Source organism: Miscanthus floridulus, chromosome 11, assembly GCF_019320115.1.
Source record: "Miscanthus floridulus cultivar M001 chromosome 11, ASM1932011v1, whole genome shotgun sequence".
In the NCBI taxonomy this organism is placed as follows: Eukaryota; Viridiplantae; Streptophyta; class Magnoliopsida; order Poales; family Poaceae; genus Miscanthus; species Miscanthus floridulus.
The window spans coordinates 1,618,579-1,638,062 of NC_089590.1; the positions used below are offsets into that span (position 1 = coordinate 1,618,579).

General features: G+C 41.8%; 1 protein-coding gene across 2 annotated transcripts; it reads left to right on the forward strand.

Annotated features, from left to right (window-relative positions):
* Positions 1-10,427: 10,427 nt before the first annotated feature.
* Positions 10,428-16,329, forward strand: LOC136492956 (UMP-CMP kinase 2-like). 2 transcript variants are annotated; one of them, XM_066488980.1, is made up of 9 exons: positions 10,428-10,675; positions 10,781-10,828; positions 10,959-11,007; positions 11,210-11,327; positions 11,429-11,585; positions 13,836-13,916; positions 14,308-14,415; positions 14,916-14,980; positions 15,667-16,329. In XM_066488980.1, the coding sequence occupies exons 1-9, from the start codon at positions 10,568-10,570 to the stop codon at positions 15,692-15,694; spliced, it is 762 nt and encodes a 253-aa protein (XP_066345077.1). In that variant the 5' UTR covers positions 10,428-10,567; the 3' UTR covers positions 15,695-16,329. The 2 variants fall into 2 exon arrangements, with proteins under 2 accessions (XP_066345077.1, XP_066345078.1); XM_066488981.1 differs by having other exon boundaries at positions 15,688-16,329.
* The last annotated feature ends 3,155 nt before the right edge of the window (positions 16,330-19,484 follow it).

Below are 19,484 nucleotides of genomic sequence, written 5' to 3' on the forward strand. Positions count from 1 at the left end.
AAAGAAAAATCACAACTGTTTATGATGATTAATAATGAACAAGTGTGATTTCTCTTTTTAATCTGTGGCTAAAATTTATAACTAGTTTTTCTCCCTCATTTTAACTCCAAATGTGATGGTTTTTTTTCTAAAATTATGCTATATCATTTTAGTCTGGTCATCTATCTTTGTTACTAATTTTGGATAATTCAAAATTTTGAATTTTAGAAAATAACAACTTCAAACCTGATTTTCAACCACTAAATGATTTCAGCTATAAAGGTGATGAATATAAAAGTTGTATAACTCGTCAAGATCTCTAACTTTTATTTTGGTCATTTCTTCATTTCATAAAATGTTAAGTGCTTGTTTTAAGTGTTTCAATAGTAGTCTAAACATGTTGCAGTAGTAATAAGTGTGTTTCAAGTGTCTGCATGTTACAGCTATTTTAATAGTAACAGAGTGGATGTTGCAATAGGTTCATCTGGTTGTTGTAAAGGGTAATCTCACACACATGCATAAATATAGTCTTACACACATACATAAATATAGTCTCACACACATACATAAATATATAGTCTCACACACATACATAAATGAAGTCTTACAAACACATATACTTACACAAACACTTCACGTTCAATAACTAGTTAGCCCACTGTAACGACTTTTCCCTTGACACCTTTTTGTTCCCATGACAATATATCTTTGGGCAGCTTCTTTTCCACAACATTGATCTTTTTAGGAAAGTCTATAAATAGCGACATCTCATCGTAGTTATTGTAAGCTTCAACATCGTCCACGCCATCAACTCCAATAATGTGCTGTTTTCTGGAGGCAACCACGTGCTTTGTCTTCTTCTTTGGGAGGATGTTACTTTGTGGGTCAGGCATATAGAAAACTTGTGCGATACATGAAGCGAACACCTAAGGGTCATCTTGGTAGTCTAGATTCTCGAGGTCTAGGACTCTCAATCTGATCTCGTTCAGTTGGTGTTGTTTGATCCAACGACATCGAAACAGGGCCACCGTTATATTCCTTTCATAGTCAAGTTCCCATATCTCTTCAATGATGCCAAAGTATTAGATCTTTCACCCCACTCCATCGAGAGCTTCTATTCAAATGCCTCTATTTTGGTTCACATATTTACTATCATTTGCGTGGGTATAGTACATGTACACATTGATGTCATAAGATTTCCAAGATGTCACTTGTCTCGATGGCCCCTCCACCGACCTACTGATGGTAATAAAGTCTATGGTTTCTCCTAGCGGTATGTTTTGGACCTTCAACCATGTAGTTAGTCATGGCTTGTGTTGTTTCATGACCCAATCATCAGAACGACCATTTCTCTCCGCCATAAGACAGCCAAATGTTCATCAATGTATGGTTGCATTAGTTGTATACTCTGCAAGACACTGTAATACACCCGACTTAATTCTTTGTAATCATAGTCGATGAACACTTTTCTACCACTGGTGCTCTTCCTAGCCAGTCTACCCTTATGACGAGAATCAGGTTTACCAATCCCTTTCTGTACTTTTAGGTACTCTTGACAGCACTCGACGACTTCTTCAGTACTGTAACCCTCTATCATGGAGCCCTCTGGGTATGCTTGATTATGCACGTATCAGCTTAGAACCGACATAAACCGCTCATAGGACCACATTTCATGCAAGTAGCAAGGGCTCAACGCCTGTATCTGATGAACCATGTGAATCATGAGATGTGATATTATATCAAAAAAGCAGGATGTAAACACATCTCTAATTGGTTTTGTGTCTCCACCACAAATTCATGTAGGTCACTCAACTCTTTCTTGCCAATCGTCTTCTATGAGATCTTCAAAAAGAAGTAGCACATGTGGGTGATGACCATTTTTAAGAACTCTGGCTTTATAGCCCTTATTGCAATAGGTAGAAACACTGTCAGCATCACATGACAATCATGAGCCTTGTAGTGCGTTATTGACAAGTCCTTCATCGACACTAGCTTCTTCACATTCGCTGAAAACCCAGTCGAAACTTTGACCCCCCTTAGGAAAGTGCATATAGTTCTCTTCTCTTTTGGTGTTAGGTTGAAGCACGCCATGGGCAGAGTGTATTTTCTATTAGCCTCAGGTACCGGGTGAAGCTGTGGCATCACGTTTAGATGCACCATGTCTTTCTGTGATTTCAGACCATCCTTTGACTTGCCTGTGTCCATCAAGGTAGCAATGAAACTCTCAAAGACATTCTTCTGCACGTGCATGGCATCAATGGTATGGGGGACCTTCAAGTCTGGCCAATAAGGCAGATACTGAAAGAAGATTGATTATTTCTTGAAAGGTGCCTTCGATAGGAGGTATGCTTCTATCTCTGTTTGTCCCATCGAGATTCTTCTTTCCATAGACGATACATATGTTTTTTACCATTCTGTACATGTGTTCTCTATTATGACGTCTCTCTAGAGGGGGTCCAATCTCTGGGGTGTTGTCGTCAAATCTAAAGAACAATTTGCTGTGGTACTTGTGACTTGTCTTTAAGAAGAACTGGTTCCTTAGGTAAACTATCTTCTTGGATGCATCCAGGAACATCCATGTAGTACCATCTAAGCAAACTAAGCATCGCGTCTTCCCTTTGATCTGTCCAAACAAAACAAACAGCGTGAGGTACTTATTGGTAGTAACAAATATTATTGCTCTACATATGAAGTCCTCCTTTCATAACACATTGTACATCAGCTCCCTATGCCTCCATAGCCTCTCCATTTCTTGCATCAAAGGCTTGAGGAACACGTCTATTTCAATACGTGGTTGTTTAGGGCCAGAAATAAAAATAGTGAGGAGAAGGTACTTTCTCTTCTAACACAACCATGTTGGGATGTTGTACATGGTCAAGATCACTGGCCAAGTGCTATGGTCGCTCATTCTCTCATTAAAGGGATTCATTCCATCGGTGCTCAAGCCAAATCGTACATTCCTTGGGTCATCGCTGAATTCTTTGTGCTTCTCATCGATCCTTTGCCACTGACTACAATCAGCTGAGTATGCAATCTTATCATCATCCACCTTGCGCTCATCATCTCACCATATCATGAGTGTGGCTTTTTTAGGGTTTAGGAAGATATGTCTCAAGTGGTCGGTCACTGGCAGGTACCACATTATCAAGGTAGAAATTCTTCTCTGCTTTACATTGTTGCCTAATGGAGTGTCCTCTAGGGGCTGAGATTTTTGTACCACCTTTTTCGTACCCTTCTTATTCCTCTTTTTTCCCATTGAGGCTTCGTCCCCACCGTAAAGGTCATTGTTCTTGTACCGGTTGGCCCCACACCGGGGACATTTATCCAGTGACTTGAACGTTTCACCATGAAAAAGGATACAGTGGTTGGGGCATGCATGGATTTTTTCAACCCCCATTGTCAATGGACTTATGACCTTCTTCGCTTGCTATGTGTTGGCAGGAACTGAGTTTGGTTGTGGCAGCACTTATGATAGGAGACGCAATAGATCATTGAAACTACAGTCTAACCAGCCGTACTTAGCCTTTAGGATGAGTAGCTCAAGCACAAAATGTAGCAATGTCCAGTGTGTCGGACAACCCTTTTCAACACCATACATAGCCTCATTCAATGCTTTTTTCACCCTTTTAAAAATTTCTAGATCTTTCAGGCTCTTTAGTAAAATCTCTAGTCCAAGGACTCGAATCATGTCCTCCAAATCATCTTCATCCCTGATATGTGCTCCGCCATCATTATTTGCCCCACCTTCGTTGTTACCATCCCAACCACCAGCATCACCACCTTGTTCATTGCTAAACTCAGGATCCATTCGTGCATCAAGCTCTGCTGAATATTGGGACAGGGATTCTAGGGTTTCATCGTCGTATTCCTCCTCATCCTCGTCGTTAACAATAACTGTTTCACCATGATGAATCCACACCGTGTAAATCTTAACAAATCCTCGCATAATCAAATGTGATCTGATGATAGTCACATCTGTCCATACCATACGGTTCTTGCAATCTTTGCAGGGACAAATAATTGTATCCTTATTCTCTGTCAACGTCGTTGCATGCTTATCTACGACTTTAATAAATTTATCCACCTCTTCATGGAAACCTGCATTGAACCTTAATGAACCATACATCCAAGAGTTCATGTACTCCATCTTTTACAATAACAACAAAACAAACATTAAAGGACTACTTATTTAGATATATATAAAAATAAATCAAATTAATAATTACTTGAGAATAATTGTATATACTTCAGATATATATATATATATGAATATAAATCAAATATAATTGCATGATGCATACATACACACCATGGTAGAGGAAAATTAATTAATGTCATATTTATTCCTAAATAATTAAAATACATATTTGTTGATTACAATAAACAATTTCAAAGACAACAATTAGCAACAATTATATTTTACCCAATATCTTTCATGCAAACCCTAGTCCAATTTCATCAAACATAAATTTATAAAAACAAAATTAATAAAAAAACCAAACCCTAGATTTAGATCTAGATCTACATGCACATGAAACATCCATAAAACTAACTAATTGTTCACTAAAATTAAAAAACATGGACCAAATAAGGATATGATCTTGTTTCCCTATCTAATTTACCCTAGTACATTCAAAACTTGGGTCTAATTTGCTTCATAATTAGCTCGAGCACCATAAAAGAGAGAAAAAACAAAACTCTAATTACTCACTGACCAACCATTAAAACTTCAAAAAAGTGTGAAATTATATTTTCTTACCTTGTACGACCTCTTCACCAAAGAATTTGAGACTAAAACCTTCCCCTTAGTAGCGTAATTTTTTAGAGGTGCCCAAGACCTCCTAAGCCTTTTTTTCTCAGTTAAGAGTGAGTGACCCGAGGAAAAAGAAGGGAGCTGCAACCATTTATACAACGGCATTTATAGTTGCGGCTGGTGATTGAGCCGCCCCTACAAATCGAACAGTAAGAGCGTCTGGTGAGTGAGCCGCCCCTATTATTCTACCCATTTATAGGCACGGCTCGTATCACCAACCGTCCCTACTGTTGGATTTGTAGGGGCGGCTGGAATTGTGGGAGCCGAGCTCACCCAGCGATCGATGGTGGAGCCGCTCCTAAAAAAAGCTCAATTTGCTAAAAATCGTTTATGTAGTAGTGGCGGCCTACCGGGTGGCTGCGGCAGCGGCGGCGGCATCTGCTTGTATTGGATTCGTCTTCAACATCCTGCTTGGTGCTGCATGTTTCTATAATTTGTGCTCTCGTGCATTCTCCCACACACACAAATCTCTTCGGCGTATTGGATTCTTCTCGACGCTGTTGGCCAGCCCAGCATGGAAATCACCGCCCAACGCCCTGCTTCGCTTCCTGCCGCCGGTGGCCCGTGGCAGCGTCGATGTCTCAAAGGGCCGCCAGGCATGTAGGCAGCAGCCTACTCCTCCTCATCGGTGGCCTCGAACATGAGGGCGCCGGTCCTTGTCCCTCGGAGGTACAGCTCGGTGGTGTGGTAGTGGCCGCCGCCGTTGCAATAGCCGCGCAACATGTTCATCACTACTAGAAAACAGACCTTTCATCCCGCCTCTATTTTTGTCTTTAGTCCTGGTATTTTTGTGTTCGGGGCTAAAGGGACTATTAGTCTCGGTTGTATCCTCAAACAAGGATACAAAGTTCCTGCCCTAAGTGTGTGGCGATGGCAGGTAACAATTAGTCCCGGTTATATCCCAGAGCCAGTACTAAAGGTTATCCTTTAGTCCCGGCTGGACCCTCCAACCAGGAATAAATCTTTACTCCCGGCTTGAGGATCTAGCCGGGACTAAAGGATGACCTTTAGTCTCGGCTCTGGGCTATAACCGGGATAAAATCTTTCTTAATAAAATAATATAGTCGCGCTGGACAAAAAAATGGGACAGCCAGGCATTGAACCCACGACCTCATAGCCAAGGTCCAAACCGCAACGCACTAGCTAGCCATCTGAACTAAGTCACTTTCTCGACAAGAAAGCACCCAAACAATTATTTAATAAGAGAAAAGACCCTTTAATTGATTATATTCTTTTGTTAACTATACTTTGAATTTTCTGGTCCATGTGCTTTCTAGTGCCTGATTGATCTCATAATTTTTATCAAGGTTTCAAATGCCCAGTGTGAAGCCACCACCAAGTTCGAGATTTTTCTGAATTGGTTTGGTAATTTTTTCACTTTAATTGAGTTTCCACGCGACTTCACCGATTAATTATACGTTGAACTGAGTCCACCCCCGAAAAGATCCAGAATGGTGCCAAACTTTGCCAAATGGTCTCTTGTGCCCTAGGAGACAAATATTTATGGAGGTTGATGCAAAATTATATTGTTTTGAATATGTAATTCGCCGTATTTCGTCTCACGCGGCACAAAGAAAAATGTAATAATAAAAATAATTATCAGAAAAACCTAAGATCTTGTGTGGGGCCATATTTTGGGTGTAAATGATTGCCAAAAAAATTTTAAGCCATTTCGACATAGGCGGAGTCGACGTGCTTCACAGAGGTATATAGAACCTTTCGTCGAACCCTATCTATACACCTAGGTTCTCTGGGATTCTGAGGTCTATGTGCTTTCTAGTGCCGGATTGAGCTGAAACTTTTTCTCAAGACTTCAAATGCCTTATGTGTAGCCACCACCAAGTTTAAGATTTTTCTGAGGTGGTTTGGTACTTTTTTAACTTTAATTGAATTTTCGCCCGAACTCACCGATTAATTATACATTGATTAATGAAGAACCTAAAGATTTACGTTACAATTATGTGAAAACTAATTTCCTATCGAAAAACAATAAATTTAATAATTTCAATTAAAGTCTACATTTTTGCATTAACGAAAATAGTAAGTATTAGTTGCATTATGTTCAACATTTATAATAAAAACACAATAGTTTAGGTCACATATTTTTTTTTGTGCAGTAAATGAAAATAAAGTTTATTACTTTTTCTAAAAAAAATTTATGCCTAGTATTGAATTTACTGTGCAAATAATAAGACTTAAACATTTAAATACAAAACATATATAAAATAAACTGATCTGCTTAAAAGTTGACTGGAAATGAAAATGTAGCCCACCTTTAGTCCCGGCTCCTGCCACCAGCCGGGACTAAAGGTGGGCTACATTTGGCGGCCCGCCAAAAAAATCCTTTAGTCCCGGCTCCTGCCACCAGCCGGGACTAAAGGGGGACCTTTAGTCCCGGCTGGTGGCAGGAGCCGGGACTAAAGGTGCTTTAGTCCCGGGCGGTGGATGGAGCCAGGATTAAAGGTCCCTCTCCTATATACCGCCGCCTCCCTTCTCTCTTTCTCCTCATCGATCGTTTTCGTCTTTAGCGCGTCCCCAGAGCTCCGCCGCCGCCGATTCGCCTCCCCGACCACCCCCGACGCCGTCTTCCTCACCGGAGGGCACCCCGAGGCTTGCCCACCTCGCCGGAGTAGCCCCAACGCCGCGCCCCTCAACGAGGAGCCCCCGGCCACCCCCGGCGCCGTGCGCGCGCCACGTCGCCGCCGATTTTGCCTTCTCGGCCACTCCCGACGCTGTCTTCCTCACAGGAGGGCACCCCGATGCCCGCCCACCTCGCCGGAGTAGCCCCGATGCCGCGCCCCTCAAGGAGGAGCCCCTGGCTACCCCCGACGCCGCGCGTGCGCCACGCCGCCGCCGTTTCGCTTTCCCGAGCCACCCCGGCTCGACGCCGCGCCTTCTTCCTCACCGGAGGGCATCCTGACGCCCACCCACACCTTGCTGGAGTAGCCCCGACGACGCCACGCCCGGCCAGGAGCCCCCGTGCCTCGATCCAGGCCGCTGTCCACCACCGCCCGTCGCCAACACTCCATTCTAAACCGTCGGTATATATATATTATATTTATTATATTTATGAATTATATTAACGAAATGTGTATTAATGTATATATGTATGAAATTATATATGTATGAAATGTATATATATATATATATCAATTAATGTATATATGTTTGAAATTATGTATGTATGAAATGTGTATATATATATATATATATCAATTAATGTATATATGTATGAAATTAATGTGTGTATATATATATATATATCAATTAATGTATACATGTATAATTTTTCCTTAGGAAAAAAAATCAATTGTGTTATATTCTGATACCATGTGGCCTTCTAGGCATCTGGGACTCGATGAGAAAAGAGCAAAAAGAGTTCCAAGAGATGATAGATACTATTCAGAGGTAATTGCAGTTTCACTAGTAAAACTATTCCAGTCTCTCTGCATGCAAATTAATGGTCTAAATATTTTTATGTTTTTTGGTAGTTGTTGGGAAAAGATCTGTCAGGAACACCGTATGAAACATAAAGTGCCACTGAAAGTAGTGCTATACAAAGTAAGTACTATATACCTACCTTAGTTCAATTTCTCTATGCTCGGATGATGACGAATCTTTTTCTCGTAAAGTGGGTTCTGCTGCAGCCCCAAGGGACCAATCTATGTGGATACTATGTTTGCGAGTTTATGAGAGTGTGCTAAAAAAGAACTAGTCTAGAGAAAAAAGGGTAAGTGTACACACACACATATATATATATATATATATATATATATATATATATATATATATATTCTTCATATATATATATATATATATATATATTCGTGATAGATACAATTTATTTATCATTATTCTTGATACATATATATATATATATACTAATATACTTTTTCTTTATCTCATATTTCAAATTGAAGACTCGTTGGTTGAAGAAAAAAACCCTGGACACACACCATCTCAAAGCAATCCAAGAGACAATAGGTGGATTTCTGAATGATCAGGTCTTAACTCCCGGCGGCTAGTTTTACTATGACCCAAATATGTGATGATGAAAGCCAAATTTCATATTGATCCAAAGAACATGTGATAATGAAATGTACAATTAATGCAAACTTTACATGTAACGATGAATGTAATATTATGTTTTAGTTTACTTTTACTTGTGTTGCTTGCGTGCATTGATCGAGCGAAAACTTTACAGTACGCGCGCGTATACGTATATTACTTTGCAGCGAATAATGCGTATTCGAAAACCAAATTAAAACAAAAAAGAATCATCAATTGAAATAAGCAGGAAAAGAAAAAAAAAGACCCTTTAGTCCCGGTTGTTAATACCAACCGGGAATAAAGGGGCTAGCCCAAGCGCTGGCGTGGCTATTTTTTTAGTCCCGATTGGTATCAATCGGGACTAAAGGTCCACTTCTATTCCCGGCTACTAACCCTTTATTCCCGAACTTTTATTCCTGGCTGCGTAACCGGGAATAAAGGGGATTGACGACCAGAAATATAAGCTTTTTTTTTACTAGTGCATCGTGTGCTGGGTGGTGGCCGGGGGCGCAGCAGGCTCGTACTGCAGGGGGATCGGCGTTGCCGAGGAAGTAGTCGATGGTGGACTGCGGCGTGACGGAATTGACCGCCGCTGCGGCGTCCAGGGAGTGGAGCAGGTGGAAGCTCAGCTCTGCTGGGATGCTTGCGACGCCGGAGACGGCGAGGTGCGGCTGGCCGGCGTCCAGGTCCGGGGTTTTGTGCGTCATCAGGAGCTCGCACTGCAGGTGATATACATCGTCCTGCTGCTTGCACACTCAACTGAAACACACAACAGTTATGTTAGTTTAGAGTTTGAGGTTTAGTGATTTAAACGGCGTTCGGCTGGTGCACTGCTCGCTTGTTTCAGTTTGTTTTAACTTATTCTCCGTCACAGAACAGTATTGAATCATCCGAAACCATCCGAAATCCACTGTGCTGGGCACCATCCGAACGTGCTGTTAGTTGTTCCTTCAAGGTTCAGATTTCAGTTTATGTTAGTTTACAGTTTGAGGTTGAGTGTTTCAGTTTTCCCTTTCAAGGTTCATTGTTTGTATTTCGATGTTCTCTGTGACTCTGATTTTCTGTTTGTGTTCTGTGATTCAGCTAGATATGTGCTGTATTTTTTTTTTTGCTGTATATTATTTTCTTGGAAGGCAACAACCATAAAAATCTGCTATGCAGTAGGTCCCAATAGTTAGCTGTTAATATTTAGCTTCTTGGATTCAAACAAGTCTAGCTAGTAGTTTAGCTAGTCTATAATAGATCAAACTAGCTAATAACAAATAATATTAGCTATGAATTATTAGCCAACTAACTATTAGCAGCTAATGGATACAAAATAAGGACCTTGAGGTGGATTCGGTATCCTCGGTCAATTAATTAATTAAAATAAATAAATATTTAATGTATTCGATACTAATTTGGATATTAGTCAGATGATATCTGGTAGTACTTTGGGCATTTTATATTTTGAAAATTTTAAACAAAATAATTATCCGTGAGCTTTCGAGTATGTGTCACTCGATCGGGAAATAACTGCCGTCCTAGGGCCCGACAAGAGCCGGTGGGAGGCCGCGCAGTGGACGGCATGATGGGCCGTGCACAATCGTGGGCCTGGAATACCACGGAGCTGCTGCTTCTCATCTCAGGGAAGCAAGAGAAGTGGCGAAAGGAGAGACGGCGACGACGCCACCGGCGGGGAGGAAAGAGGAGAGGACGATCCGCTAGCGTGTGCCCGGCGACGAGATGTGGCGGAGGCGAGTGGGCGCCCTCCTTCTCCGATCCCAACCTGCTTCCTCCTCCACGGCCGCCTCTTCCTGCCAGCGTCTCCGACACCACGTTCTCCCCAGCGAGGTAGGCTTCATCCTCCCGCCCCTCGCGCATTCCGTCGAGCGCCTCGTGCGCACCTCATCCTCCCTTTTCCCACAACCCTTATGATCTTCGGATCTGTGCTGCCAGGAGTCTCTGGCTCTCAATCGTCTTGCCAGGCTCTTCACGTCCCAAGCTGTAAGTTTGTTTGCTCCCAAGTCCCAAACACAGAAAAACTTGCATTGCCACCTGCAGCAGCAGCAGCAGCAGAATCACCTGCTCCTCGCGTGAGTAAAGGATTCACTGGTGGAATCTCTTGTGTCTCCAGGGAAGTGATGGTGGCGATACCCAGAAGCCCTTTATTGCTTTTGTCTTAGGTATAAAACCTTCCTTTTTCTTTTTCTATATACAAGATGGAGCATATACTCCGACCACTACTTTACCTTCACTTTTGCCCCAGTCATAATACATTTACTGAGCAGAATTCTTACATAATGTCAACCATGCTATTTCAAGTTTGATAACGGGTGATTCAATGCCTTATAATCACATGATTCATCAATCAATTCGTGCCTGTAGGGGGTCCTGGGAGTGGCAAAGGAACACAGTGCACCAAGATTGCTTCGGATTTTGGATTTGCCCATTTGAGCGCTGGCGATCTTCTCCGGCACGAAATAGCATCAGGCAGTGAGAAAGGGTATTATATTACCATCTTGTTATATGATCTCCTGTTAATCCTTTGGTTGTGCCCTCCCTGTGCGAAGGGTTTCAGTGCATTGCTTCATCGTTGCACTTCAGGGAGTTGATCCTAGACATCATAAAGGAAGGGAGGATTGTCCCGTCTGAGATAACTGTGGAACTCATAAGAAAAGCTATGGAAACGAAAAATGCTAAAAGGGTTCTTATTGACGGCTTCCCAAGGTGCGAGGAAAACAGAATCGCCTTTGAAAAAATTGTAAGTTCTCAATTTGTTTTCCACCACTGCATTGCATTGATAATTGAGGATTCCCTACTAACTTACCTTCGCCCTGTTCACTGGGCTTATAAGCCGTACTTTTTCAGCCAACGAACAGTATTTTTCTCTCACAACAAATTAGCCATGGCTTATCAGCGCGTCGCCTAGGCGTCCAGGCGAGGAAAGTTTGTGGCCGTCGGGATCGCCTAACTATGTGGTCGTATGGCGTCTGCCTTCCCGTCCTAGGCGTCCGCCTTTCGCGTTAGGCGTTCAGGGCGTCGCCAAGGAGGCCGTGGCGGTCGCCTTGCATGTCAGGAAGCCAGCGCGGGAAAGAAGTATCTCCCGCCCGGCACATCCCGCTTCCGCGCAGGAAGGATTCGCGCGTTGGGAGCATAAGGAAATTGGGCGCGGATTTTTGGGAAAGAAAAGGGATTTTTGGGAGCATAAGGAAATCCACCGCACCTGCCAGGTTCCGCTACCCTGCGCGCTCACGCATCCCACCGACGCGCCGCGCGCGGCTCGTCGATTTCCACTCAGGAAGGGGGGATTGGACTGACTCGTCGGTCCTGTGCTCTTCATGGTGTCCAGCTTCCGCTTTGCTTGCCTGTATGTCTCTTCTCTCCCTCTTCTTGCCCTCTCTCCTCTCTTGAAGGTCGAATCTTGCCTGCCTTGTTCTCTGCTCCTCTGTTTTCAACTCTGCTCACTGCTGCTCTGTTTTTACCCTTGTTCCTTTGGTCCATAGATGCAGAGTGGAGTGGACTGCTGATTCCTTTCCACTTGTTGTTCTTTATTAGTTCTTTAATTCTTGTGTTCACAGTTGATAGCACAATGGCGAACCAATCAAGGGATAACCTACCTATCCTAATCTATCTAGGCACGGCAGGAAGCCGGCCTAGGCCTGGCGCACAGCCACAGGAGGCCCATACACACGCACACAGCACATACATATCTAACATTCAGATCCAGGGTGGAAGTATGCCTACTGGCCAAACCTTTGTAATAGAGATGTGGTGACATGCACCCTATGTGGTCACTCATTTTATGGAGGGATGAAAAGGTTGAAGCAATAAAAAGAGATTTGAAAGCTTGGGATATACCTAGAGATCTATGTTTGAATAGGAGTACTTGAAAAGAAGCTATTGAAGTGCCTGACCCGTGACTTGGGGCTCTTGATGAGTTTCAACTCTAGCCTACCCCAACTTGCTTGGGACTGAAAGGCTATGTTGTTGTTGTTGTTGTTGATAAAAAGGTTGAAGCAACATCTGGCTGGTGGCTTTGGAGATACAAAAAAATGCACAATGACTACTACTGCAATTAGAAAGGAGATGAGAGATGACTTGGAAACTAGAAGGAGAAGGCCACAACATCTCTAGATGACATTCAGCTTGTTCGCTTGTTGGTTTCAGCCAGGGCTTATCAGCCATGGTACAGTATTTTCCTCTCACAACAAACCAGCACCAGCCGGGCTTATCAGCCCAGAAACCAACCAGCGAACAGGCTAATTGATTAGAGATTTCAGTTCTGTGCTAGCAGCAGTGCATCACTATTAATTATGTTACATTATGTCACTAGAGACTAGTTTATGGCCATTAAGAGATGAGAGATCTCAGAGTTGCTACCTTACTACTTGATGTTGTGTACTAGTAGCCTAGTAGCACCACTTATTATTGTATTATTACATGCTAAGAATTGGCAATATTAATGTCTGATTTGCTTCTGAATTTTTAGTTAACTTATATATTAATATGTTTATATGGCGTCGCCTAGGCAGTCGCCTTATTCGCCTAGGCGTCCGGAAGGGGGTCGCTCGCCTCTCCTCGCCTTACCGCGTTTAAAACATTGAACACAAGCCCCACGTGGTTCTTCGCTTCTGACTGAATTTTGTTTGACAATAGTGCACTGTGCACATGGATGAACCTTTCTTACTGTATTTGATAATTTATTAAGCACACGTGGTTTTGAGTTTTGACATCGGTATTATTTAAGTAGACATGTTTTTTACTGTTTTGTATCAGTATGCATGCCAGCCTAGATTTCTATTACTACTAGCTACTAGTAAGTCATATGCAGTAAGTGGATGATTACAATCGAATGAATCACATTGAGGATGATCCACTCTGTTAGAGGATTAACATCAATTTGTCCTGTTGAAGTCAGTTATTAAGAAGACTAGAAGGTCAACTGAACTATGCTTACTGTTTTCCTCCATACGTAGTAGTAATCTAAATGAATACTTCATGATGCCTTCAGGTTGGAACAGAACCAGACATTGTGATCTTCTTTGACTGTCCTGAGGATGAGATGGTCAAACGCCTTCTAGGCCGTAACCAGGTTAGTAACCAGATTTAGTGCCAGACTGATGTTTACTCAAAGAAAGCAGGACTTTCCTACAGTATAGTGTAAGCAGTGAATCACATTCCCTTGTTTGGACTTTGGAATAGACTTCTATTCATGTAATGTAAGAAAAGAAAAACCAACTTCTTTATTCAGTAATCTAAGGCGCATAAACTAAATTACATATTGATGTTTGCTAAAGTACAGGTATGATTGTGCATTGGGGGCTCTCAAAAGTACAACGGGAAGATTACAAATACAATAAAAGCGTCTAAAAGATTACAAAACTAAATTACATATTGATGTTTGCTGAAGTTTACTCTTAAGTTATCTTGATCCCTTTCTCTTTTTTTCCTGTTATTTTATAATTTTCTCATGTGCGTTTTAGGGGAGAGTTGATGATAACATGGAGACAATCAAGAAGCGTCTAAAAGTGTTTGAAAGTTTGAATATTGCTGTTGTTGAGTACTACTCTTCAAGGGGAAAAGTGCACAAGGTAAGTAAGCAGTTCTGTTTTGCTCACAACTATCTGAGCAGGACAAACTTTGTATCTTTTCGTTACATTGTGTTGCTTACTTTTGCTGCAAAGTTGAATGATAAAGCTTCTTGTCTTACTAGTTACTACAAAACATCCACTTGTATCCCTGAACTTGTCTAGTCTCAATCTGTGCATTCAAGTTCAAGAAGAAATTGATTAGCAAAGTATAAATGGTGGCATTTGTCAAACTAAGATAAACAGATATGATGCAGTTTCCTTGTTTAGCTTATTATTGCTGTATAACCCCTACATCCTATTCTTTTGTGGGAGATAATTAAACTCTACTGATTGGTTTGATATTAGATGGGCAACTATATCATGATCATCGAGGAACATGGCTTACATGCATTAAGTGGTTAATTGCTACAAATGGGATATATTTAGTAGAATGTTTTCCGCTGTATGTCAACTCAAGGATCTAGGATTTCTAATATTTAAAATTGTTCAATTGCTTGCAGATAAATGCCACGGGCACCGCAGATGAAATATTTGAAGCAGTCCGCAGGCTGTTTTCGTCCTTAAGGTAAATCTTAGTGCTTGGCATGTCAAATTACTGAGATTAATGATAGATTTTAGAAATTGTTATTCTGTATTTCTTCCCCCGGAGTTATATCTGCTAGAGTTAGTGAACCGTTAGTGGCTCTCCTGGAGGAGCTTCGTTTTTGTTTGATATGACTGGTTGCAGATTATTCTCTAGTAGCAGCAAATTGTATATTGAAAATTGTCATGTATGATAGCAAATTTGGAAGTGATAGCAACTTGTTTCGAAGTACCAATTTCTCACTTGTAAGCTTGTTGTAGTTAAGTGAGCCATCTGCCAAGCAAGTCATGTACTGCTAGTGAAAGCTTGACTATTATGGTTCTGTGTTCATGGTTGGATCACATTTCACATGAAAGAAAGTCCTAAATCAAAAGCAAAATAATGAAATACCGTTTTTCTTCTGGTAGCAGCATAAGATAAGGATGGAGTGGGCTGTATTTTGTCCTTTTGTTGACTTATTGAACTTATGCTTGTAGCCATTTAGTTGACCAGATGGTATGGTATGCAGGCCCTGACTTTATTAATGCTATGACTATGAATGAAAGGTGGCTCTAATATTTCACTGTCTAGTGTAGCTTGTGCATGAATTGTTAACATGCAGGCCAAAGAGAATTTTAATTAGTGTCAGTTTTGACCTTCCGCTTATGTTAGACCTTGTGCATTAACAGATATCTGAACTCACTGCATAGGTTATGATGAGGCTAGCGTCTTCGAGGGAACCTGGGGATTTGTCTCTTCCACGCTCTTGCATTTTCAGAAGAAAAAAACTACACATCACATTTCGATCAGGATTTATGTGCCCCTCAGCACATTAACATCTTGGCATGGTAACTGTACATATATTCTCAATAATGAATCATGAATGTGAACCATGGGATATTTCTGAAAAAGCTGAACCCAAAGTTATAGTGGTCGACAAAATTCTGCTGGTGGCCTGTGACAAATTCCCCTGGTTATTGTGTCGCTGTGGTTCCTCTGAAACAGGAGGAAGTTGAAGCGGCGGCATGAATTCAGGAAACTGAATGCCTGGCTAGTTACTGAGATGGAGCAGAGACTTTCTGTGCAACTGTGTTTGACATGGAACCAGTCATTGATCGATTCTGAGTCTTCTACTGGGTGCCGTGGCTGGCCGGTCTACTTTTATTACTTCAGAGAAATCAGAAAGCTTTGCAGGCAGTCTGCTAAATTTTAAGGGGTGGTTAGGTTCCCGGGCGGCAGGGAATGCTATTTTTATACAATATATACACGGGATGGAGTTTGAAAGCATTTTGTAATTTTGTATCCAAATTTTGTCTTGCTGCAGCCGGCGTGCATATGGTATGTGTCCGTCAGCTGAACTGAACTGGGACTGAGTGAGTTCGAAAGTGATTGACGCTTGTGGTGGAAGGCCGGCGCTGCCACGCAAACGCTGAAAGGAACGCAGCGGATGTTCAGTATCGCTTCAATTATGCAGCTAGGCATCTCGTGAGAGTGGGCAATGAAAACATCCAGTTGGGTATCGATGATTAATGATAATATATGATTATTATAATTAATGTGTGTTTTGTAGAGGTAATTAAATTAGGTCACGGTAATGGAGATCGATTAGGCTATCATGATTGGTCATGTCTTTACGATGAAAATCGTTTCGGTTTTCAAATGATATACGACAAGGTTAAGGATGAACTAGTTCTAAGTGTCGTTTGGTGTTGAGGAGATATTTGGAGTAGTTTAGGATTTTATTTTTCTTTGAGCGTACTATTAAGGGGGTATGGACGGGTAGCTTAACCTATGTGAGTCTAGTAGGTGTGGTGCATACTTGCTAAATCTAGCACTAGGTAGTTCCTAAAAAGCCCTTAGATCCACTGGAGCAAGCTTCGTTCACGTATAATCGAGAGTTGGAAGTAAATGGAGGGTCAAATGCTGATCGGACGTCGGTTCTAGAGTGACCGGACGTTGGCGCAGAGTCCGGTCAGTTTATTTGATCAAGGTGATATCGTCTGAACGCGATCGGACGCTGAGAGGTGAGTAACCGGACGCTGGGTGTCAGCGTCCGGTCGACTCCGGTAAGGTTCCAGAGAGGAAAAATCATGATCGGATGTTGTCCAGCGTCCGGTCACAACTTAAACACTGGAGATCGGGGAGAACTGACCAGAGCGTCCGGTCACCCCGCAGAGGCACATAACGGTTCGTTTTTCGATCAAGGTTATAAATACTTCCTCCATTCGTGTGAGGAGTTACTTTTGCTCATTCCAATAGCTGAGAAACATCTTTAAGAGTGCCAAGAAAAACAAGGTCTTAGTGAGGTGATTGAGATTTGAGAATCCCAAAGAGAGCCCTCATTAGTGAAAGCAAGAGTAGCAAAGTGTGCATCCACCTTTCTCATTAGGCTTATCGTGGTCAAGTGAGAGTTCGTGCTTGTTACTCTTGGTGATCGCCATCACCTAGACGATTTGGTGGTAATTGGGAGCTTGGTGATCATCCGGCGGAGCTTGTGGATGACCCAACTCAAGTTGTGAACGGTTGTGGGTGATTCACCGCGATGGAGTGTCAAAGAATCAATCCGTAGAGAGCACTTGATCCTTGTGCGGATCAAGGGGGAGCTACACCCTTGCGCGGGTGCTCCAACGAGGACTAGTGGGGAGTGACGACTCTCCGATACCTCGGCAAAACATCGTCGTGTTCCTTCTTCTCTTTTTACTTTGAGCATTTACTTTGAGCAATTCAATTCTTGTCATTTACATTCATAGAATTGCCATGCTAGAGTAGGATTGGAACATAGGTTGCTAAACTTTTATGCGGTAGATCAATATAAACGCTTTCTAGGTACAAGGGATTAATTGGGCTAACCGTAGGACTTAATTATTACAAAGAAATTTAGATTTAGCCCAATTCACCCTCTCTTGGGCATTTTGATCCTTTCAATTGGTTTTAGAGCCTCGTGCTCATGAATTAGACTTAACCGTCTAAAGAAATATGTCTCACAGGGATGGACCTCCTCCTATCTTTGAGAGGGATAATTTTCTATATTGGAAAATCCATATAGAGGCGTATTTAGAAGCTCTAGATGTTGGAATACTTAGAGCCACCTCACAAGGCTTCTCAAAACCTTAGGATGCTACACACCTACAAGGCGATGAGGTGAACTACGAGAAATGGAATACAAAGGCTCGAAACACCATCTTTAAAGGCCTTTACAAAGATGTGTTTAACCGGGTGATGAACCACAAGAACGCCCATGCACTATAGTCGGACGTTTGTACGCTCCATGAGGGAACAAAGAGTAAGCGTGAGGAACGCTATCATCTTGTCATAAAAAAGCTTAACTCTTTTGAGATGCTTCCTAAAGAATATGCTAATAAGATGTACTCATGTTTGAATGTTCTTATAGAGGAAGTCAATGGGCTTGGACTCACTCAAATACAACCATCCGATGTTGTAAGAAAAATCTTGAGTGTCCTCCCCATTGATAAATATGGGCATATTGTGATCATGCTTCATCAAGGTGATCTTTCTACCGCTACACCAACACAAATCTTGGTAAAGATCAATGCTCATGAGATGTACATGCACATCACACCATAAGATGACTCATTCTCTACTAAGAAGAAAGAAAAAGACTTAGCATTCAAAGCTATCTAAGAGAAGGGCAAAGCAAGGCTTGAGTATGAGAGCTCAAGTGGTGATGAAATTAATGATGCAAGTCTTGCTTTCATGGTGAGAAGAACTACCAAGATGCTAAAGAAGCTCAACAAGAGTGGCATCAAGTTTGATGGCAAGAAGAAGAAGTTCTTCACTAGCTCTAGAAGGAAGCCAATCTCCGAGATGGATTGCTATAATTTTGGAGAACTTGATCATCTAGCACACCAATACACCAAGTCCAAGAAAGACAAGTTCAAGAACAAGTACAAGAGCAAGAAAGATGACTCAAGCAATGAAGAAGAAGATGAGAAGAAGACAAACAAGTCATACAAGAAGAGAGATGGCAAGAAGGACTTCCACAAGAAAAAGAAAAGTAAAAATGCATACATTGTCGGTGATTGGCTCACGAACATTGATTCATCTAGTGGTTCATCCGATGATGATAGTGACAATGAGAAGGTGGCCGCCATTGTTATTGACTCTTCATCATCTTCACCACCACCACCGTCATCATCCTCTACACACCTATGCCTTATGGCCAAGGGTGATCGCAAGGTATCAAATGATGATAATAGTGGTGATGAACATGCTAGCAATGATGATAGTGATAGTGATGATGATGAATATGAATCACCTTCTCATGATGATCTTGTTAAATTGCTAAATCAATACACTAAGATCATTAGAAAGAGTAGAGCTAAGAATAAAAAACTAGAAGCTAAGAATGATTCTCTTTTAGCTAAATGTGATGTAGCCGAAAATGCTAGTGTTGAGCTTAGAGAAGCAAATGATGCTATATCATCCAAAGTCAAGGAGCTTAAATCTTCTAAGAAAGAGCTTAAAGATAAATGTGGGGGTATGGCCC

Excerpts from the sequence above, each read along its gene's own strand:
- LOC136492956 (XM_066488980.1), top strand. The coding sequence starts at position 10,568 with ATGTGGCGGAGGCGAGTGGGCGCCCTCCTTCTCCGATCCCAACCTGCT. Across the intron at positions 10,829-10,958 it reads GGCTCTTCACGTCCCAAGCT|GGAAGTGATGGTGGCGATAC; the intron begins GTAAGTTTGTTT and ends TTGTGTCTCCAG. Across the intron at positions 11,328-11,428 it reads GCATCAGGCAGTGAGAAAGG|GGAGTTGATCCTAGACATCA; the intron begins GTATTATATTAC and ends GTTGCACTTCAG.